Source organism: Seriola lalandi, unplaced genomic scaffold (genome assembly GCF_002814215.2).
Source record: "Seriola lalandi dorsalis isolate HSWRI2012SDOR001 ecotype SW California unplaced genomic scaffold, Sedor1 jcf7180002052086, whole genome shotgun sequence".
Classification (NCBI taxonomy): domain Eukaryota; kingdom Metazoa; phylum Chordata; class Actinopteri; order Carangiformes; family Carangidae; genus Seriola; species Seriola lalandi.
The window spans coordinates 438,762-462,424 of NW_019522639.1; the positions used below are offsets into that span (position 1 = coordinate 438,762).

At 39.8% G+C, this 23,663-nt stretch overlaps 3 protein-coding genes and 1 non-coding gene across 5 annotated transcripts; 1 reads left to right on the top strand and 3 right to left on the bottom strand.

Annotated features, from left to right (window-relative positions):
- Positions 1 to 1,338: 1,338 nt before the first annotated feature.
- On the bottom strand, positions 1,339 to 9,057 carry haus6 (HAUS augmin-like complex, subunit 6). 2 transcript variants are annotated; one of them, XM_023399584.1, is made up of 16 exons: positions 8,588 to 9,057; positions 8,318 to 8,413; positions 8,149 to 8,227; positions 7,657 to 7,789; positions 7,325 to 7,469; positions 6,561 to 6,623; positions 6,424 to 6,481; positions 6,003 to 6,176; positions 5,381 to 5,577; positions 5,060 to 5,189; positions 4,689 to 4,791; positions 4,534 to 4,597; positions 3,900 to 4,041; positions 3,689 to 3,784; positions 3,382 to 3,505; positions 1,339 to 3,186 (listed from the first exon to the last, which is right to left on the bottom strand). In XM_023399584.1, the coding sequence occupies exons 1-16, from the start codon at positions 8,728 to 8,730 to the stop codon at positions 2,456 to 2,458; spliced, it is 2,478 nt and encodes an 825-aa protein (XP_023255352.1). In that variant the 5' UTR covers positions 8,731 to 9,057; the 3' UTR covers positions 1,339 to 2,455. The 2 variants fall into 2 exon arrangements, with proteins under 2 accessions (XP_023255352.1, XP_023255351.1); XM_023399583.1 differs by having other exon boundaries at positions 3,900 to 4,044.
- On the bottom strand, positions 4,303 to 4,433 carry LOC111649918 (small Cajal body-specific RNA 8). The gene has a single exon (XR_002760360.1).
- A 405-nt stretch (positions 9,058 to 9,462) lies between the features above and the next one.
- On the bottom strand, positions 9,463 to 15,105 carry plaa (phospholipase A2-activating protein). The gene is made up of 14 exons (XM_023399617.1): positions 14,867 to 15,105; positions 14,245 to 14,438; positions 14,021 to 14,121; positions 13,680 to 13,800; positions 13,116 to 13,283; positions 12,810 to 12,945; positions 12,421 to 12,590; positions 12,133 to 12,284; positions 11,836 to 12,055; positions 11,623 to 11,688; positions 11,469 to 11,540; positions 11,173 to 11,280; positions 10,299 to 10,469; positions 9,463 to 10,147 (listed from the first exon to the last, which is right to left on the bottom strand). Exons 1-14 carry the CDS (start codon positions 15,013 to 15,015, stop codon positions 9,579 to 9,581), a joined length of 2,397 nt encoding a protein of 798 aa, XP_023255385.1. The 5' UTR covers positions 15,016 to 15,105; the 3' UTR covers positions 9,463 to 9,578.
- An 850-nt stretch (positions 15,106 to 15,955) lies between these two features.
- Positions 15,956 to 22,216, top strand: zdhhc21 (zDHHC palmitoyltransferase 21). Its single transcript, XM_023399589.2, has 8 exons — positions 15,956 to 16,010; positions 16,755 to 16,931; positions 17,169 to 17,267; positions 17,490 to 17,601; positions 17,936 to 18,074; positions 18,325 to 18,441; positions 19,186 to 19,229; positions 19,457 to 22,216. The coding sequence occupies exons 2-8, from the start codon at positions 16,778 to 16,780 to the stop codon at positions 19,587 to 19,589; spliced, it is 798 nt and encodes a 265-aa protein (XP_023255357.1). The 5' UTR covers positions 15,956 to 16,010; positions 16,755 to 16,777; the 3' UTR covers positions 19,590 to 22,216.
- The last annotated feature ends 1,447 nt before the right edge of the window (positions 22,217 to 23,663 follow it).

Genomic DNA, 23,663 nt, shown 5'->3' on the forward strand with positions numbered 1-23,663 from the left:
CAAAGATTATTTATTGACTTTCTCATAATTAATGTTTTTTTCTTCTTGAGGTGAAGCTGGCTATACCAGATAAAGGTAAGTTAATGACAACATTAATATCACATAGATTATTCTTTTTACTAACTTTGTTGTATTTTTTAAGAACCACTTGTGGTAACAATATGTCATAGGTTATTCATTCTCTGTGGTCTATTTTTTGTACTCTTGAATCCACCATTTGCAATTATTGTAGTGCACTGACCATCAAAGATGATGTTTCTTTTAGTTGTTACAGGTGGAGCAGTGGAGGCTGGAGCACTTCCCCCAAGACCGAGACCCGACTTCCAGACCAGACAGAAGGATGGATGACCACAGGACCAGCTGGTGAAGAGTGGTGGCCCTTGTCTCAGTGGGCTCAGTAAGTAATCCCCTCAGTGAGACTAGACAGGTAACAACAGTCACATAAAGTGGTGATGAGCTAAAGTTAACAGTAATATGTTGATGATATTTCTTGCAGCACCAAAGGGGTTCACTGAACCATTGTCAGCACCATACTCACTGGCAGTCAACAAACAGTATCTGCAGAGCCAGTGAGTCAAGAACCAACCTTCCAGCCACCGATCCAGAGGCTGAGGAGCATCTTGCCTTCCCGCACAGAGGAAATTTTCACTTTCTGCTTCTTCTGTGCTGGTGGGTTTGGGATGCTCTTCACACACACACACACACACACACACACACACACACACACACACACTCACACACTCACACACTCACACTCACACACACACACACACACACACACACACGCAGGAAACTCATCATCTGCCTCCCTGTGTACAGAAGTCAAGACAGTCAAGAAAGACTTTGTCACATTTTATATAGCACATGGATGTAAACACAGTTGTACCATGTAATTAATGTAAACCTTTCAGAATTGTATAATCTTTCATGTATTATGCAGAAATAAATATTGTGAATATTGTAATTTAATTTGTGTTGCTTTTCATTTCATATGAAGGTATTAGTGTTAAGTTTTTACAGTGGTATTTTGAATACTTTGGTAAAAAAAAAAAAAACTTACAGTATAAACACACATAGCCTCTTGTTCACTTGTTTGGGTTTGGTGTTAAAGTAAAAAAAATAAAAAATCAACCTACAACCTTCTACAACCACTTGCCTGTTTCAACAAACTGGTAAACTGAGGACATCACAAGTGGCCACAGAGTACAAGAGAAATCTTTAGGCACATCACTGCTGAAAAGGCCAGTTATTATAAAGAACCTGATTTCTGTATGTTAAACAGTCAAAGTGCTCAGGTGATTTGGTTTTGCTCTGGTTTGAAGCAGGACTCAGACAGGGTTGAGAAAAAAGCTTTTATCTCCGTAGCTGAGAGTCACCTTGGAATGATTGAAGATTATAGAGAAAAATCACCTTGTACAGGACAATGGGGGAAAAAAAGATCATGGTTTCATCCTTAGGTGTTGAGCTTCTATGTGTCCATTAACACTCAAATACAGGTCATTAACACTTGCTGAACATTATGCTGTTTTCTGTGATTAATCCCTGCAGCAGGTACATCAGTATTAATAGTATTGTCAACTGAGAACTTCATCCTTTGATCCACCAACAATATATATGTTTCAGTTTCCAATCATACCATTATTATCTATATCATTGCGGTAATCCTTTAGCTTTAGCAATTCAAATGTATGTAGGTCTGTGGATGACAACAATCAGGAAAAGCAGATTCACAAATTCAGGTGCAATTGGTGGAAAAGAGAAAATTGATTTCAAATGGAAATTAAACCAAAATATGCACAAGGAGAACAAACAAATGTTTGGATGATCTGTAAGCTTCTTATAGCCATTTTATTTTAATCATAGTTAACCATTTGATTATCACTTTGATAAAACAAAGTGACATGTATATTAAACTATGTATGACTCTCCCTCTCGCACACATACTTTTGCCTCCCAACATTCAGGAAATTCCGCTACTTTCATCAACCTGACTTAGCTCGGTTCCTCCTGTGGTCACATACTTAGAAAAAAACATTTTAGCATCCTGCATCATACAAATACGTGCCAATAGTGCAATGTAAATGTTTTAATTTCACTCAAAAACACTGCTGCTATCCATTATGTTAACAGACAAGCAGATCTTGCAAATGAATAAGCAATAAACTGTTTTGAAACTGCTCAGTCAGAGATCCATGATGCTGTCCCACACTGTCAAGTTAGTGGAAATTATTATTTTTTTTTTTTTTTAAACAATTTTATTCAAGCAGTTCATATCACTATTTTAAGTTAAAACCAATAAGCTCATGCACAGAAAACTAAATTAGTATATTACAGTTAAGTTATTTCACAGCTATGTACAGTTGTTTGAACAAATATTTGTAACATTACACATCTATTAAAACCAAGGCAGACAGTTTAAGACAAAGGCTGTAAAGTGATTTTGATATGAATGCAATTAACACTTCATGTCATCTATCGGGGAGAATGTGATCAGTGTTGGGAGGCTGTACTCCTGCTTGTTTGGGGGTGAGGGTGTCTCTAGTGTGTCTAGGTCCAGTGAGAAGACCTTGTCTGAGGCTTCCACTGACTTTGCAGGCTCCATGAGCCAGTCTCTGTCCAAACCAGAAACCATGTGACCTGACCCAAGGCACTCTGGTGTCCTCTTTCTGCTTTTGATGAAGGAACCGTCATCACACGCCTTCTGGATTAGACCCCGATGAAAAGCCATAGTTAGTGGCGAATGTTTTACTTCAGTCTTCAGGGAGGGGATGAGGAGCTCATCCTCCTCCTCACTCTTTATATCCACTGCCTCATCGTCAAGGCTCAGCAGACTGTCACAGCTTGGCATTTCAGGGAGGGTTTCTTGGTCAAGACTGAACTGGACGGCACTGCTGTCTGTGCCACTTGGGCTGTCAAGGGCTTCAGTGTTGAAGGTGTCCCACAACAGAGAGGACTTCAGTAAGACCCTCTGCTGGCAGACAGGGGGGCTGCTGTGGTTTGTGACAGGAGAAGTGATACTGCAGGAGACACTCTGGGAGGGAACATCAGAGCTCAGCAACACATCGTGAGGATTCTCAGGGGAAGCGAGTCGCCCCTTTATGCTGTCATTAAACTTTGCTGACCGTCTGATTTTCTCTGCTTTGTCCTCCTCCATTGCTCTCCGCCATGAGCTTTTCACATCCATAACTTGTTGAGGAAACAAAAAAAGAGTCATTTTACTCACTACAAGAAGTGATGTCATGTGTAAACAAAGAGGAACACACCCCACAATCATAAAATTCTTAATAAACAGCCTTCATGCTTTTTTCCTATTTGATGTGTTTGTACAGAATTTTTACCAAATGTATGGACATGAGGTAAATACAACAGCTCATGACTTACTGAGGCTTTCAGGGGTACGTGGCAGTTGCTTTCGAGTAGAGAAGGGATCTCCATGAAGAGTGCTGAGAAGACCCTCCAGGTCCACACCTTTGACCATACCTTCTGTAGTTACAGCATCTGCAAACTAACACACACCACGCACACATTTTAGTCTGGATTGAGTCTCTAGAATCCTGGCACTAGTTTATGCATCTCATGGTCATTCCCTACCCTTATTCCAGACTTAGAAACAGAGATACCAATTAAAAAATGCTAGCTCCTGTATCACAGCCTTTGATGTTTCCATGAATGAGAGTAATTGCTATACCTGATCAGCAAGGTTATCACACTCCATGTCTAGTATCTGAGTCTTGGTCCTCATGGGAGCCACCTTCGGCTGAACACTTATCTTCTTCACACTGGCCTAAAAACAAGCACAGATTTGTTATCTGAAGATCTGGTGCACACAGGTTTAGAAAGTGAATCCAATAAACAGGAGTTTAACTCAAAACAGAGGTTAGCTAAAAAATAAGACTAGCCTCGAATGGCGGCACAGGTGTAGCCCTCAGAGGAGGGGAAGGAGGTGTGTCAAAAAGCCAGTCGAGAGAAGTATTCGCTCGCGATGATGCCTCAGTGGTGACAGCAGGACTTTGAGTCCTCTCAGCTGCTGCAGGGCAAGAGCTGCTTCAAAGACACAAAAGCTGAATTAGTTTTATGCAAGTAAATACATGTACATATTTTGTGCTTTACCTATTGTCCTTTACAGTTCACAATTTATTAAATGACAAACAAATCTATTGTATGTGTCTTCTGTAGATGTCAGCATTTCATAATCAGTCAATGAGGTTGGTATTTTCTTTCCCCTCTGCTCTAAAATCTGTATTCAAACTCATTTTATGTTTCTACATAACTTTTGCATAATTAAAGTTATGCAGATATAAATAGTGTCTGCTCCGTATCTGTCCATGGCGATTTCCCTCAATTCGCCGCGGTCATCAGAGAGCATGGATGCTATAGGGAGGACTAGTGATGGACAGAGCACTGCTCAGGACTGTCCAGGTATCTGCCTCCCAACACAAGGCATACACCAAACAACACTTCAAATACACTACGAAAATGTCTTCATTACACTCACATTTCCCTTACTAGCTGTCCAATGATAGATTACGTTACCTTTTCAGGTTAGAATTACTTGGGTTGACGCCTTTGTGTGATTCACTCTCTTTCAGCTTCTCCTCTGAAAAATTGTATACAATTATTTGAGTACAATTAACAAATAAGTTACAACCCAACTTGATGTACAGACTGCAAAATGTGATTCTGCTTACCAAGAAGTTTAGCAGGATACTGGGAGAAGACACTACTTCTGTAGTTGGCTCCGACCGCCGGCTCAAATGACAGTGGAGCCATTGGTGAGAGGAAGCCAAGAGCCTAAAAAGATTTTTTTTATATATATATATATATATATATATATATATATTTAAAAAAAAAGGAGGAGAAAAAAAAAAAAAAAAAATCAATCTTTGCAACTACACAGTGAAAACATTTTGGTAATGTCGTGAGGCTTATGACCTCCACCAACAGACACAGCATCTGTCCCTATATAAAGCATGCTAATTCAGCAGCCTCACATTTGTACTATGTACTTTGCCTAAAGCAACTAGTTCCAAGGATTGAAGCAGTTCCAAGGACCACTCACAGGATCTTCATTCAGAAAAGAGACTAGGGGTGTGACTTTGAGGGTATCTATCCACTGCCTGTCCCACTCAGCCTCCAACTCTCCGATGGTACTTCTGACCTTAGGAATTTCTTCCTTGGAAATCTTCTGTCTGAGGAGGGAAAAAAGTAGGGGAATACACTAATACTCAAGATAAACTTTAAATCAGCAGACATTCTTGAGGTAATTCTTCCCCATGATAACCAATGTTCCATTTACCAACAAAGTTTCCAAACCACAAATAGCTCTAACCTTAAAAAAAAAAAAGTATTCTCTATCAAATGAGTGTGGGTTAATGTATACCTGATGAGTTGGAGGTCCTGCAGCACACGGGCCATCTGCTGACATTTCACCTGCAGGTCCCGAGGACTGAGCTGGGGCTTTGGGGTATGAGACAGCCGACAACGCTCCTCCCTGATGATCTGCAGCGTGTGGTTTGCCAGCTCCAACACACACAGGAGGTTTAGCTGGCCGACTTCATACACATTCCCTGAGCTCAACTGGAAGGCATTCATACACAAAAACAGCCTACTGTGAGACTCAATGTGATTTATGGATTCACACTGCAGTGTATCTATGCTTAGCCTGAAAATGGCTGTTGTGTATCCCCGTTGCCACACTACTTATACCTTATCTTTTTATTTCTTGTGTATACATAGGATTATGTCACGCATTGATAGAATTTCCGTCACAATAGAATAGATAGAATTTCTCTTCTCTTCCCTATTAATACAATGTGACAGCACAAACAGTGACAAATTAGACATAGGTGAAGATATGACAGCATTTGATGGTTAGATAAAAATATTGTGCATCCAAACATAACTATAGACTGAAAAATCAAATAAAGAATCTAATATGTTGTATATAGAAGTTAACAGACACGAGTGAACAGAATGAATTAAACCATTATCTTCACTCTCACCTGATGTGGGAGCTGCTCAATTCTCTCCAGTAGACTCTGGGGAATTTTGAGGACTCGATCGGTCCCATCTATGATGTATTGGTCTACATCCCCTTTCAAAACCCTTTCCACTGAATTTTGCTCGTCTTTGGTTGTCGACAGCATTTCATCGATGGCTGACCACAAGGAGCGCACCTTTGGACAACAAAGTACTTTTGTAATTCTTTCAACAGATATATCAGCTCAGAACAACATCTTTCTAAAACTCATCTTGATTTTAAAATTGAATTCCCCATCATACCTCTGGCAATAATATGAAGCAATTTGGAACAGCAGGAAGCTTGTGGTCAGTGCTCTTACAATGTATGACTAACACACAGAGAGTACAAATTATGTCTTGTGTTTTATAGTAAGTGTTTTTTTTTGCAAATAAATTTGATACCTTTTTGGTCTTCTCAGCTGGAAGAGCTGCCTCCTGTGCAGAATCACTGTTATGACGCCTAAAAGTAGATAATCCGTTTTGTTTAAACTGCCAAGGAACATATGTCAGAAGGACAGAGAAAAACAAATCATACATACTTGAGAAGCTCGTCATACTTGGTACCCTCTTCTCCAATATCCTTCACAGACTTCACTAGAAGCCTTCAAGAGAGGAAAAACAACAGAAAACATCTTAAACAAGAAATGACCAACAGTAGTGGAATCTAACTTCCATGTGCAAAGCAAAGTACCATAAAACAAACTCCTCCACAGCAAATACATGCTTAAAATGCAAACCTCAAGAACATAATGTTGGTGTTTGGGCACATGGTTTTAATTACACTGATTGCAAACACCTTCCAGCAGTCACCAATTAGCCTTGTTAACCTTGGGTTTACCACTTAGTCAATACAAACAGGTGGGGCTTGAAACAAATAGCCAATCACATGCAACATCAAGAGTAGTGTATTTAATACAACTTACGGTTAAAGTGAAATATCTTTGGGGAAAGTTAATTGCAATAGTAGAAAATAATTATAAGGTAAATAATAAGGTAAAAGACATGCAACAAAACCACACATGAATAGAATAACAAGCAATAGAAATAATAGAAATACAATGCCCACATACTAAAAGTAACAGGCCATACAATTAACTAAGTCTGGAAACTATTGAATAAGCAATATTCAACAGTGTTCATATTTTCAACATGTTCAGTAGTCTCAACGGAGCATAAAAAGGGATGACAAAAACATCTGCACTCATTGAAGTGTTACCTTTAAAGTAACTACCTTAATTTATTGGAGCAAACTATTATACTAAACAACAACCAGCTCTGTCCAACTGGACTGCCCTGAACTTACTGGGCTTGTCTCTGGTACTCCTGGAGAAAACGATCTTGATCCACTGCAGTTTTCAAAAACCTTTTACTGATCAGGTTGAGTCTTTTCACTGCCATGTCCACAGAAGAAGCGGGCATCGCTGCAGCCTCAGGCACCCAGCTGTCATCTGACAACGATAATATTCAGGATTCATTTCTCATATTTTGCATCCCAACTCCATGACAAATTCAATTAAATGGGATGAAAGAAAGTCTGGCCTTTGCGGAGCCATTCTACACTTTAGTATTGCGACCAGATTGTGAATACTTTTCTGCTGGTAGCAAAGAAACAAGAGATTTCTTATCTAGACTGACCTGTGGTGAATGTCTTCATTTCTTGCAGCATGACATGATTGGCCAAATTAAGCATCAAGCTGATAAACTTGGGGCCTCCAGGGGAGAGGAACAAGGAAGCAACCACTTTGGATCCCGCATTTGCAGATTCATCCTACACACAGTTAAAAACATGACTGTCAATAAGTTATTTAGTATAGCAGACTGGAAATGTGTGGAGAGAAAGGGGTGATGTGCAACTAAAGGATCCCACCAGATTCAAACCAAGGACATTGCTATTTACTTGGATGCAGATTTGTCACTTTTATGTTGTATAAATACAAATCTTTATGGTAAGCATGTGCGGAGAATGGGAGACTGAGGAGCTGATAAGGATGAAAGGAAAGCCAAAAGGAATGAATCAGCAAATTAAGAGGAGTTGGACACAATTACCCATTTTTAAAAAGATAACTGAAGTACATAATCTGGGAAATGCACTTTGAAAAGAATAGTGAAACAGTCTCAAATTCTTACCATTATTTCTCGCAGCCAAGCGCAGGTAACTTTGCGGAACTCGGCATCTGCTTTATGGTTTAAAACAGGCCAGCAATGCCTAAACAAAAACAAAGGCTTCATTTTTATGACAGTGAATTTTACACACGTTTCTATAGAGGTGGCAATAAATGCTTAAGTCTAAATTTACCTGTATGCTTCATGATATCGTGTGGGATTGAGTTTCTCCAACAGGAAATGGGTTACTATGTAGAAAGCATCTTTGTTTGGTCTATCAAACATACTCCTGTTGGCAATTACATAACATTTAGAATCATGGCAGAAGATATAGTGAATGATTACTTTAATGTCATTTAAAGTGAAAGTAATAGTACATTAATAGTAACAGCACAAGCCTTGATAAAGTGGCTAATATCTGTTGGTCTAAATCTGTTAACGTTAACAATGAAAACAGACTCACGGTCCCAGGTTGATGTGTTTAACGTTAATGTTGGTTTTGCCGGCGATAGACGACATTGCTGTGTCTGTTCGAAATCCGAGTCCGAGAAGAGAAAACCACAGATATTTTCCATTATTTTTCTGCAAAAATACCGGGTTCGCCATTATTCCGAGATAGGTAGAAGCTATGCGAGTGTCCGGTGCTGATTCAAAAAGCCAGCCTGGCTAATATTAAACAGCTAGCCAGCTAGCTTTGCTGCTAGCCAAAAAGTTTACTGGTAGCGTTAGCCAACTTAGCTTTCGAACTTTGAATTTGTCAGCATACACTTAACAACCCAATGTCAAATTAAATACTGCCATGGAGCAGTTACTAGTGTTATAAGGCTCTGCCCATTTGTAGTAACGACTGAGGTAACATTTGTTAAAATAAATTTCAAAGATATTTCTTATCGGGAACAAGGAAACACTACAGCTCGAAAAACAAACCGCCAATTTTTTCCAAAGTTACCCGGATGTTATTAACAAGTACTTCCGCTAAGGTAATGTAACAGCAATGACTGTAACCCCATGTCTAATGTCATAACGCTATGAACTTCGGGTAATTACCTCTAATATTTGGTGTTGTTTTATATGTGATATGCCTTGTATGCTAAATATTACTTGTTAGTATAATTCTTATGCAAGGACTCATGACAGCCAACCTTGTGTAGGTACAAAGTTGGCTATATAATAAAACTTGTTAATGGTTTGACATAGATTTATCCCTACATAATGTGCTTTTAACATTTCATTCACATTTATGCATCATTGTTACAGCATTAACCCTACATATACCTGACAAATTCATAAAGGGACTTTGGAATGGAGTTGCATTAATAAAAACACAGACTATGCAGATTTCATTTGTACTTTTTTATTGCAGAGCATACAATTATTTAGGTCTCCACCACAACTGATTAAGCAGAACAGAGTAATAGTATGAAAGAAGTGCCCTTTTTTTCTATTCATTTGCATCATTGTAGTTCTTTTAAAACCAGCTGGCAACACTCGCCCACCTTAGATGGATCAGACACTGATGAATACTTGGAAATCTGAGAGTTGACCCCCAAAGAGCGAGCCAGGTCCTGGGCTGTTTGGTCTGAGGCCACAGTGGTTCCCAAGGCCACCAGCAGCCTAAACACAGCCTCCTTGTCTTGTACCGTCTCCAGAGCTCTACTGGCCACAGAGAGACACTGGGCCTTGGCCTCAAGATCGGGTTGGCTGTGTAGGCAGCCAGCGTAGTTAAGCACCAGAGTGGCCAGGGCAATGTGGATGTTCTTATTGCAGACGGTGGCCAGGTCAGCAGCACGCGACAGCACCGTTTCACGCTGGGCCATGAGGAGGGCTCGGCCATGCCTGCCACTAAAGCAGTTACACAGAGTCCGCAGTGCCAACATCTGATTGGCAGGACGCCCCTCAGGCCTCATCAGGCTCAACAGGTGGTTGCACAGCTGGACTCCCTCTGCCTCTCCACAGAGGCTCTCGTTAACCTGCGGGTGGCGCACTGCCAGCCTCATAATGTCCAGGACAGGAAACACTATGTCTACAATCCAGGGAAAGCAAAGGGTACTATGGTTAGTGAACAGTAATTTACTAGAGAACATTGTTCATAACTTTGTAGGAAACTTAAAAGCAATGAACTATGAACAGAAAAAGAATAAATCATAAATTGGGGTAGAAAGCTGTTGCTGTACCTTCAGGCCAGTGGGAGGCCTTCCAGAGTAGGTTGATCTGTTGGATGTTTGGAGGATGTTCAGAGGAGTTTGGCCCACAGACAGACACCAGCAGCCCTTCAAGGCTTTCCAGAATTTCCCCAGAAAGCTTGTGCTCCTGAGGGGCACCTTCATTAAGCTCCTTCAGCTTGGCTGGTGAGAAAAGAACAAATCACTTACCCTGACACAGGTAGGAAACTTTAATGAACCAAGTCAAAGGTGTTTAGTTACAATATCCTCATCAACACAACTTTTAAAGCCTCGGAAAGTTAAAATCCATTTTCAAAAAGTTAATCTGCTTCATCAGGAATGTGGTGTTGTGGGATCAGATATGATGGCCAAATACTATGAATCCTGACTGGTGCAAACCAGCGACTAGAGCACAAAGAAACAAAAATCTTCAATGTGACATAGCTTACACTGCTCCAACTTTGGCAGAAAAAATATATTAATGTAGGAACCCATCACTGATGGTAAAAACTGGGAAAAAGGTTTGCAGGGCTCCATGATCTCCAAACTGATTAATAAAGTTATTAAAGATGTTCTGTCATTCTGTCCTGATATAGTTCTTATGTCAGGTGGCACAACACATCTTTAAATCTATATGTCCAGTGGAAATTTAGATGCTTCATTTTGACTGAGAAGAATCTACATGGACATGCTTCATAAGTGTGAAGAAGTGTTTTTGAATGCGTCATGATTTCAAATGAAAACGTTTCTATTGTCTTGGCTGGTAAAATAAAAATACATAACAATTTGGTCAACAAATGGATTTGGTGATACTCTACATTACAACTCAATCAGCATGGCTCTATGTAGATTTCAGTTGTGCATCATCAGCCTATAAATGGCTTACCAATGATTTGTGTGGAGTTGGCTTGCTCAAAAGTTACACCATCAGTCTTGGGGAAGTAGATGTTGGTTGCCGTCTGTCTGAGGGCTGCTGAAGAGTAGGCACCTCCACCTGCCAGGTAGAGAGGAATGTGATCCAATGAGTCGAACACTCACCATTAAAGAACTGAAAACATATCACAACTGCCTTGTGCCTCAGATAGGAGACACGCAACTGACATTGGTCTTTTCTGTTGGGTCACCTGTTCGTGGTGTCTTTCGTAGTGCAAAATTCATTGGTTCATTCAGTGTGTAACCCACCTGTGAAGGGATCCGCCACGCCTACAGGAGCACTTGTGTTCGGGCCAGACCCCGGGATGTAGCGACCAGAGCCTGTGTAATAAAAAACACAGCTGTGAATATAACCTCTCTGCTGATGTAAAGATTGTGGAAAACCTTTTTGTAAAGATATTACCTGTGAACGGATCAGCTCCAAAGCCTGGCCTATCATCAGAAGACCCAGGGATATACCGAGCTCCTCCTGTCAGATAAAGAGGCAAAAAAATCTTGTGAATAATTTAGTCCAATAACCTTTAAATACTGAAAGGAAAATATAAAGAATGTGCAGTATAGAAAGCACAAGACACAAGTAGAAAAACAAGCCCAGGTAACTATGTCTTTGCCTCACCAGTGAATGGATCACCACCAGCTGGCTGGGCTGGTCCCACCACATGACCTTTGGTGTTCTCTATGATAAAATTGGCAACCTGGTCGAGGAACATGGGGCTGAGGTCATTCTTCTGCAGGAAGTTGTGCGCTGTCAGCCAGGGGTCCTCTGACACGTTGTAAGGCAGCTTCATGGATGGCCCGCCCTCATTCACGTCAATGGTGAAGACATAGTCGTATTCCTGAGGGGAGATCGGGAGTCATTTATGACTGCTCTTGTGCAGTGTTCCTTCCCTCATCACTAAGCTTGTGGCCTTACCTTTCCTTCGTACATCACACTCTTTGAAGTCTGTTGATTTGAGCCTCCGACCACATCTCCGATCTTTACCCAGCGGCCATCACTGACACTCCACTGATATGCCTCCACCTTCTGTCCATCTTTAATCAGCCGTGTCTGTCCGTCACGATTTCCTGGAGGAAGTAATCAAACAAAACCATCGTGATGGAGAAACGCTACTTTCTCTTTATCATAAAACAGAAAGGGGTGTGAACCAGTAACAGCAGACACAGCAAATTTTCACATATCTTTATATGTCTATTTTCTTACCAGGCTCGTTAAGGTGTTCCCTTCCAGGAAGATCCTCCATTTTGATGTCTCCAAGGTCGCCTGTCTTTGGGTCAATGGTGGTTTTGGACAGCTCATCCTCAAAGGCCTGTAGGTCCTCTGCACTGGCCATGCGGTCCTCAGCTTCCGTAAAAACACGGATAATGCCATCACTGTGGGCAGATGGTCAGCATCCAAAGTTAGCCATAAAACTACTTCCAATACCAATGTTCCCCTGAGAATCTACACCATGTTATGTGCTGTAACATAAAACTATTTGATATCAGTCGTAATAGAAAAAGGTGTTTAAATATTTATGCTGTGACAAATGGAAAATGGACATGATCAGCTAAATGATTATGGGCTAAGCATGCCAAATGCATTTTTGTTACCTGGCTCCAACGGCTATATCTCCATTAGGTAGAATACAGCAGCACCAGACAGACTGGGCAGGCAGGCGGATGGTCTGAGCACACTCTCCCTTCCTCCATATCCTCAAAGTCCTGTCCTCTCCTGTGCTTACAAAATCTAATGAAAAAAACATCAGTCTGTGGTCAGGGTGAGCTAGGAGTAGCAGGAAAACAGATGGATGCTGGTTCAATAAATAATCAAGCACCAGTGGTTGGTTACACACATATTACAAGTCTGTCATTTGGATCTTTCATAAGCCTTTAACTATTAATATAAAATGAACACACCTTCGCAATTTGGGAAGACAGCTAAGCTGTAGATGTAGTTGGTGTGGCTGTAGTAGACCTGCACACATTCGCCTGACACCAGCCACCTTCTGATACTGGTGTCATTGCTGCAGGAGAAGAACTCAGTGTTGCTGATCACTGCTAGTCCCCTCACACAGTCCTCATGACCTAAAGTGGAAGAGAAAAAAAGACTGTGTTAACCTGATGAACCTAATTGACCTAGTTAACCTGATTTGCTAACATAATGTCCAGTTATTACCAAAGAATGATGTGATTTATCATTTTAATTTTTTTTGCTCTGACATAACTGTTGTTTCCTATCATACTCCACAAGGTTTGTTGGCTTAAATCAATTAAAATGTTTGAGGGTGCAGTGCTTACAATAACCAGATATGCAAACAGAGGCAAAGTTGACACGATTACTTACTTAAAAAGTTAACCTGAAAAACTCTAAGCAATTTTACCTATCAAAAGTCAGTCACAATTTTGAACACACACAGATCTAACCAGAAACCAAAGACAAAAAATGATATTTACTCATGTTAACCAAATGAAAACACTCACCTGTAAATGTTGTCTCACATCGGCCAGCTTTCCAAAGCTTTATGGTCTTATCTGCTGATCCGGACAGCATGAGGCCTTGTTCAGGTAGTATAACCACTGCCCACACTGCCGCAGAGTGGCCCTGTAGCGAAATTAAAAAGCAGCCAATATGCTCTGTCACACTCCCTAATCATGTATTTGCTTATTACAGTTGCATAGATGAAAAAGGCATCAATTATCGTGAAAGTACAAATGTCAACTACAGTCTGTGCCAAAGAAAGCCCAATTAACTGCGTCTTATGGAAAAACTCTACTAGCGGAAGATCAGGGTAAGATTTACCATCACAGATATATCAACATACCTGCAAAGTCATCATGCATTTCTCATTCAGCCAGACTTTGGCTGTAGTGTCCCAGGAGCCGCTCAAAAGTGTCCCAAACTTGCCAGATGACAGACTACAAACTGCGAGGATTAAAAGTTAGAAAACTGTTCAAACTGTTTACATGCATGATGTGATGTTAAGAGCAATTAAGATGCTTATAGGTGTGTTTATGTCCTCAGAGTGTATTGTAGACCACAGCTTACCTGTATTTTTATGACCCTTGAGAGTCAATAGCGGCTGTGGTTGGTCCAGTGTGAAAACACAAATGTTATTATCATTCCCACCTGTGGCAATAAGTCCTCGGGGATATGTTTCACTGGGTGCAATGATGCACACACAGGATACAAAATTAGAGTGGCCAGACATACAGTGCATCTCTGTGAAGCCTTTGTCTGGGCTGTCGAGGGGACAGAGAGCAAAGACATCTTAAGTGAGCAGAGTTACTTGTGTCGGAAAAGTGCAACACTGTTGTCTGGTTGATAATTGTAAGAAGGCTCAGTAACTATATGCCAGACAAAATACATAAACCACTGTACATCTGGTGAACTTTAGCAGTTACTCAACATCTGCGCTGTGTAAACTGAGTTACAGCTGAATGAATGACAAAGCTAATTTAAGTACACGTTAGCAATGTGCTTACTAGCTAACTTAGCTACCAATGTTAACACGATTTTATAAACAGTAAATAACTTCAGTGAGGTTTGTTATTTGGTTCGCTACTTTTCTTAATCAGAACACTTTTCGTGAGCACAGGGTTTCTTATAAACTAGCATAAATCGTAACACAACACAATCAGTGAACCAGTAGCAGGCTAATGCTAGCTACCTTGAGTTTGGTACCCAGACTCTTCCGGTTCGATCTCTTGAGACAGACACGAAAGCTCCCTCTGGAAAAACAGCAGCTGTTAGTCCTCTAACGTCCATTTCATGGCCCGGGATGGAGCACCTGAGTTTGTATGAGTTAGATGATGCCATTGCCCCCCGTCAACACAACGAAACTACCGCAGTGGTGTAATGCTAAGCGGCGTTGCTGTCAACAAACACCGGCCGCTAATGCTAGCGGAAGTTGAAATACGTCACTCACATCATTACCCTCACCATTCAAATGATATAGTTGTTCATGACGTTAAAATCAAATATGGGCAGTGGTAAGTTCAAATCATTACAATCGAGAATGTGTATTCAGAAATACATTTAGAATTACAAAAAATCACAGAAGGGAACGAAACAGACTGCCGACGCCTGTATTTACAATTTTTCCCCACAGGGCGGCAGTAGACGGTTGTCAGATGGCGGTGGTGCACTGCGTTCCAAGCGGGTCCACCGCCCACCTGTCCACAACCACTGCATGAAGCTACCACAAACAGGCAGAATACAACAGGAAACTGGGAATGTTGACAATAAAATAAAAGCCTAAAATATGTTTGTGAAAAAACGAGTACAGTGATAACAAACAAGAATCTCTGCATCCATAATGTCCTACCAAAAGAGGTCACTATTTTTATATTCTAAAGGCAATGGTCATCTGGAGCAATCACCTGTATTAAAACATTGTGTTTCTTTGTGGACCTTAAATAATCATATGGCAGTCCACAACGAACTAGGCCTATTACATGAACCCTCATGAACAGATAGATGTCAGATAATGTATAGACAGATAAATGCTAGATAGATAAATGCTGGATGATAATATGAGTGGATCAAACTTGATAATATGTATGTACTCGTATGTAGTACCTATGTAGCACATACTTTAGTCTATATTTATGTAAAATTTTTATTTTTTATTTTTCATTTATTTTTTGCTAAGCTATCGTCCCATTGAAAATGGTTTTATTTGTAAGAATAAATCAACCGGAAATGTGTTTTTTCATTGCAGGTAACAAAACACTGGTCCTGTCCAGCCCACAGAGGCTCGGATGAGGAAGTGGCTCCACTGATACGTGCGCTGAATAGGACAGATAATAAAAGTAGGTATATTTTCATTTTGAAATGATTAAATAATGACTGACGCTACGTACGTTGTATTATTTAATCTGTATATGACGGCGAGTGAATTAAATCAGGTTAGCCCGCTGAGGTTAGCTAACAACACAGCAAGGCTATAGAGCCAAGCCCGTAACGCCTGTCAGTGTTATCAGTTGTATGAATGATGGAGCAGGCGAGGCTGTACAATAACTAGGTTTTTAGTGCACAATAGCAGATATGAAGCCAGTTTGCACTGATTTAGACTGGATGAGATCAGCAGATACTGCTCATGTTAAAATACATATAAAATTTGTGGAGGTAATTAATGCTGGGCTCGTTTACAGACACCTGCTGTATAACACACTAGTTAGGCCCATGTTAAGGTTTAATCTCATGACAATTTCCAGCAAACCTGACCTAATATTTCCTCCTCACTACATGTCAGATAATTGTGTTCTCAGTCATTCTGCTTTGCTTTCGGCCAGTCATTAATACATGAAATCTGTTACTGTCATGTAGCAGTGCTTAAGGCAAAATGTCACTGCTTTGTGATAGAGAATTCATTTGAAACACATCATTTTAAATAACCACAAACTAATGGAATCTGATGACTCACACGCAGATATGACAACAGCCACTATAAAACATGTATGTACGTTAACTAAGCTAATTTTTTTAACTAAACTAATTTTACCTAACATCAACCGGTTATTTCGATCTGTATGTGTTTGTTTGGTACACTATAGGTTTTCCTGCAGTCCCTGCAGCCATGAAGCTTCGACTGCACTTTGTGGTGGACCCCATGGGCTGGCTGTGCATCAGCATGGTATTTGGGATCTGGTTGTACAACACGTTCTTCATTCCTAAGCTGGTTCTGCTTCCACACTACAATGAAGGACACATCCCCTGGGCCACAGTTGTTTGTGAGTGTCCTTGTTTCCACTGGATCAATTCCTTGTTGACACATGAGAGATTAAGAAAGGAAGTGTCTAACCTATTTCTGAGGGGCTGCTGAAAGTCATGAGAATTTCTGGTAAAACCACAGACAAAAAATACAATTATTATAGGAGTACTCCTTTAAAACATGCAGTATAATGATTTTGGATGGAAGTGTGTGTATCACACTGTTCAAGTAAATTAAACATTTTGTATTTCCTCAGGTTATTACATAGCATCAGCACTCTGCATAGCGGCCCTCGTCAGAGCTTCGACAGCAGATCCCGGGCGTCTTCCTGTGGACCCCCACATACCTCACTCTGGTGCGGAAACAGAAAAGCTCACCTTACTTCCTCACTGCTTTACCACTTCTTATAAAGCTAAAACTTGTCCCCTATTATTGTTCCAATGTGTCCGATAGTGCATGTTTTTACTGTTTGTCCATACATGTTCAAAAAACAGCAACATCTATTCTTAGATGACATCGATACGTTTAAAGGTTATTATCACTGTGTCACTTTGTCATCTTTGTCTTTATGTCACAGAGCGAGAGCACTGGGAGCTGTGCAATAAGTGCAACTTAATGAGACCTAAAAGGTCCCACCACTGCAGTCGTTGTGGCCACTGTGTACGCAGGATGGACCACCACTGTCCTTGGTGAGAGTATACTCTGTACTGATACATATCACATCTCACAGCTTCTGATTGCACGCTTGTATTCAAATTAGTGGTAAGGTTAATGTAGCTTATAATATATCAAGAGACGTTTTCTAGTTTACACCAGTAATGACCTGTCTTCTTCTTTGTATAATGAACCTTGTGCTATCCATTTTGTTTTCAATAATTGTGGGAAATTTTTTCACAAATATTGACAGAATGAAAGATGAATATCCTCACAACATATTGTTTTTCTGCACATGCAGATAGATTATATTGTATCATATCATATATGAATGTTAACAAAAATGATACAAGATCAGTTTATTTCCAGGATCAATAACTGCGTGGGAGAAGACAACCACTGGCTTTTCCTGCAGCTCTGTTTCTACGCTCAGGTCCTAAGTTTGTTCACCCTGGTGTTGGACTTCTGCCAATACTATTACTTCCAGCCACTGACAGGACTAGACCAGGTACGTTCCATTGCAATATAAGTAACAGATATCCTCAGTTCACAGAAAAATGTCTACATTTGTGTACATGTGTGTAGCAGTTTGGACTGTTGCTGTTTTTATTTGGTTATCTTAAAGCTGATGTGTCACCTTTGCCACAATACGTGTGTTAAATGCTTTTTAAATGCACTAGTAAAATGTACAAGTTAATATTTGACTCAGATAAAAGCACTGAACATCAATGAGTTGTCCTTCTGTCTTCCTCTGCCAGGAGAAGTTTATGACACGCCATGAACTGGCTCTGCTGCGAGTCTCAGCGCTCATGGGTGTGGTCATGTTCGGTGGCATGACCAGCTTGTTTTATACACAGATGACGGGCATCCTGTCTGTGAGTACTGAATAATGACCAGAGGACTTATTATCTAGATTCAAATGACATTTGCTGCTCCAATGATGTTAATGTAATTTTGTCTTCTCTTAACAGAGTGTAGCAAACATTTCCAAGCTCATGTAACTGTTTAATGTCATTTTGTAGGATCTGAAACATAAGCATGATGGTCGTATCATTTAGTATGTTTGTCCTGTTTAAAGCAGGCTTTGTCTTTTCAAAGACAAGCAAGGCAGCAGCTCACTAAACTTTCAGTCAGAACGGCTTGACATAAAAATAAAACAATCAATGCCAGTAATGCAGGGATCAATAGAGAAGAAACGAGAGAAAGTCTGGGGTCAGGCTGTGTGTGTGAGTGTGCGTGCAAGTGTGTTTGGACATCCCGTCAGTGACCACATTTACCTGCAAGATATGAAGAATTGCATTCATAATATCTTTGGTGACATAACAAAATTGTTTTATTATAAGCCAAAGTAATTTACAAGCTTTCTTCAAGCATTTTGGCAAAGCTGTAATGTTTGAAACATCTGTACGTAGCCTCCATGATCAGATGGGAAACAGCAAACTTTGATTTAGATAAAAGTTTCCGATCGATGGAGCCGTCAACAGGGGCAGGAGAACACATAAATGTAATGCATGCTGTTTTTGGCTGATCATGTGACACTTTAATCAAGGCCCTGAATCATCATGATGGTGAAATGATCCACCCATATTGCATTGACCTTTGCTTTCTGCCCCTAACAGGATACTACCACCATTGAGAAAATGGTTCAGTTCTCAAATGAAATGTGAGTGTGCTTCCAGTCTGTTTCCAGTCTTCACACTAAACTAATCTAAGCTAACCAGCCGCTGGCTCCAACTTAATGTTAAGCAGAGATATGAAAGTGGTATCAGTGGTTTCATCTAGAAAGAAAATAAGCATATCATCCAAAATGTTGAACTATTCCTTTAAAATGCTCGCATAATACATATTTCAACATGAATGATTACCTTTTCTGTTCTCTCTTCTTTGCAGATACGGCTCAAAGAGATCCTGGCAGTGGGCACTAGCTGAAGTTTGCGGCACTCGCTGGAAACTCCTGTGGTTCCTCCCGCTCCGAAACAGGCAGCCGCTCCAAGCCAGCCACCACTCCCGTGCCCACGTGTAGGTCGGTAGCGCTACACTACCTCCTGCCTGCACAGATGGTACGGGCTGCCATGATGAAACACTGTATACACACTTAAAGAATCCATCTGCTCGCCTTCACCGTCCTCTTTTGTGCTATGGGAACTGGGCAGCAGTCTTGGTTTGTCAGTGGATACTGGAAGCTTTTTTTTTTTTTTTTTTTTGGTTTTATTTATTTTAATATTTTTGTTTTCTTTTGCCTTTCTCTACAAGACCCAGACTGGCAGTAAACAGGGTCAAGAAACACCTTTGGGATTGACGGGAAAATGTTGCTTTTTTACTCACTGTGACTGCTACTTTCAGCATTTGGAAAACATTTTTAATGGCTAAGTGCATCAGAAGGATGGAAGTCTGCACCTGAAAGCAGCTGGCAAAAGGGACCCCTCTCAGGTTACTTTAATCAAAAGAGCCTTTACTACTGACCTTTAATCAACTACAGACAGAGCTAGGGTAACTCCAGTGTGTCTGTTAGAAAGGCATTTTTTGTATAAAGTTTGTGCCTTGTTTCTTTTAGCTCTGTCCTTTTTTTTTTATTTGTTACGCATGAGCATTGCTTTTTCGTTATATTTTCTGGTTGCTGATCTTCCAGTTGGCAAATTTCATGTGAATAGTGAAGGGATCTTTAAATGGTGATCATATGATGATTCATGAATGTTTCCTTGCTTTGTTCTGTGATCGTTTTACCTATGAAGTGATGTTTTATGAAGCATGGCCACAGAACAAAGTTGATAACTTGAATAATGATGACACTCAACCAACCGGTTACGAAGATGTGTGATAACAAGCAGACAGTTAACAATTCCTCATACCATGGTGCAATAATCCAAATTTAGAAACAAGTCAACAATAATAATCTTAGGCTGTATCTGTCGTGATCAAAGCTGTTGTATAATCAAGTTGTTTCTCTGCGTATAACAAACATTACAAAGTCAATTAATATCATGACATGTTGTGAACTCACATACTGTCCTCAAAGATCACTTAAACCTCTCTATTGATCTTAAAGGAGTAGTCTGACATTCTGAGAAGATCGTGAATAAGTGTATTTCCCAGAATATCGTCCTATTCCTTAAAATCGGACTGTTTAGCATAAACCTGCTGTATCAACCATAGCACTTACAAAGCATTGGCACAAATGACTTTTGAATACATTGTTCATTTTATACTGCTGACAAAATCATTTGTGATTTATACTTATCATGTTAGTGCTGCAGCTGACATAGTAAGGTCTTAACAAGCAACCCAAACACAAGCAGATCAGCGTACTTTTGGCATACAGCTAGTTAACACTTGACACATCACTGGCGATTTTGCTGTAAATCTATGGTACTGAATAGAGATTTATTGAATTCTTTAACTGAAGAAGATGATTCAGTGCATAACAATGCTAGCATAGTGTGGTTGCCACCGTCTATAATACTTGGCAGCCACTTAGCTCAAGCTGTACGTAAACAAAGCTTGCCATGTGCTGGAAACATTACAATATCCAAGTAGTTTTAAGTGCCTGTCGAGGTCTTCTTTTTACTCTCACAGTACATCATCATCATGTTGTTCTCCATACAAGCCAAAGACCGGGGGAAATGTTGCAATAGTCAGCAAGCATTCAGTAAAAGCATGTCTCACCAAATGTCTGAAGGTAGCGGTTCGATATTATGCACTGATTTTTGCATTAGCACACAGTCTGTTTCACTGCAATCTTCACATGAAGAAATTTTATTTGTCGTGTATCCCTTTTTTAATTCATACCTCTAATCAAATTGTTTGCATTTGCATGAGTGTGTGTTGATATCCTTGCTCAGTGGTTTTTATAACTCAGATTCAGGTTCTTGGATGTTTGTATTTTATTTTTTTGTGGTTTGATAGTGGGTGGGTAAATGTGTGTGATTGGTGGTAAAAGAATGGGGTACTGATGAATTCATTAAGAATTTCTTTATATATAATTTTTGAAAGCAATAAGCGCTGTGTGTCAGTGAAGCCACCTTTATTGTTACAACAGTAGTGAAAATCTGATACGTATTGTGAAGTATATGAACTGGATGGATGGGTTTCACTCTTGACTCATTAACCAGTGATAACTGATTGTTTGTCAATACTTCAGTAACCTCAGCCAAGATTAATACTACTGTAGCTGCTGTGTGTAATTGTAAAGCATTTTTCCAATGAACAACATGTCAGCCACAGGACCTCATGTTGTTAGCAACAGGCTAACAGAAAAGCTCAAATTCATTTTGTTGAATCAAGAGCTGCAGGAGACTGGAGGTGTGAACGTTTCAGAGAAGCTGTGCTCACTCACTTCCCTCCACAGCCGCTATCTGGCGTCCCACAGGGCTCTCAGTTTGGATCTGTGCTCTTTTGTTCACATTGTTCATTTGCTGTTTTTTGGAATGTGTTCTCAAGCTTTATTTTGTTTGATTCAGACCTCAAACACTGGAACAGTTGTGTTTTGTGAATTAAATTAATAAACCATAAATATGTTACCCATTTATTTACATCTAGAAAGCCCTGTGAGAAAAATCTGTTAATTATCTTAGAAAAGTGTATCAATTGTGATTATAAAAAATATCATAAAGGTATTCATATTCTAATAAATTAGATTCTGAATAAGTCTGAGCTGATTCCTCTCTCTTTTTTCAACTTGCTGTTTAGCAACTTAAATCTTGGCTGCAGCTGAAGCTTTTATTTCTCTGTTATGGAAATGAAGAGAGAAATTAGCATGCGATGTCAGTATTTTCATCAACCGCTTTTATTATATGGAGACCTCAGCTGTGAGACCATAGTCTGGGAAGGAGCAGTGGACCTTTATTCTTGTTGCCACCGTACCAATATGGAACCCTGAGACTGACAAAATGTAGTAAAAGGTTATCAGACAAGTTAAATAATTAAAATGTGAGTGTAAAAACAAATAGAAAATATTATATTTTTTTAGCTTTATACCTACCTCTAATCAGCTCATAATAAAAAGTGTGCAGTTGAGAGGACTGTGTGGCTAGTTATAGCATCAGCCTTTTCAGCTACCTCATTTCGAGGTAATCAATCTGATATCGCAAGAGAACAAAAGGTTGTTTCCTCTTATTACAGTCTCTTATTACCTGTTATTATCTCTTATTACCCACATGCACAGATGGCATCTTGACAACAGTAACTGTGTATTTAAGCTGAAAATGGCAGATCAAGGAGTACCCTCAAATGGCCATACTTTCATTTATTTTTCAATGTCATTATCTCAAGATCATGAGTTGATTTATCTCAACTGGCGAAAACAAAAGGCAGATTTTTCGAGATGATTTATTACGTTTTAATAAGATCACAGGATAATTATGGAGAATTTGAAAATGAGTGTCTGGTTTATTTGATCACACCCACACAGCCTTCACGATCACTGTCATGACTGTTGGGGAGGATTCATAACTGAACAGTAAATCAAGGCAGTTTTGTTTGCTGCAGTTATAGTTACTCCTTGATCTGATATCTTTAGCTGAAATCAGTCACAGCTGTCAAGATGCCATTTGCATGCTAGCATGGCACTCCTGATTGCTGATAAACACTATGAATAATAAAAGGAAACAACCCTTTGTTTTCTCGTGATAACGGGTTGATTAACTTAAGGTAACAAACCTCGTTTTCTTGAGATAGGAAGATAAATTACCCTCTTATCACAAGAAAAAAAAGCTCAAAGTAACAAAATAATTAATTTGTGATTACGAGATAAGGGCATTAAAAAAATAATTGCAAGTACGACCGTTCTCAGCTTCCATACCCATAACTACAGAAAACAAAACCACACATTTATGCCTTGACTCACTGTTCAGTTATGAATCCTCCCCAACTTTAAGAGTATGCAATCTCTTAATATAAACAATGGTGTAAATAAAATATTATCAGCAAAATAAACTTCAAAAGCACAAGCGCTGGTTCGGCATCCCCTGTGATTTATTATCATTGTAGTTCATTTATTACTATTATTATTATTATTATTATTAATGTGCCTGACTGAGACATTGTAAAATGATCCTGCTTTTCCTGGTACGTCAGAATGTCAAAATAAGCTGTTAGATTT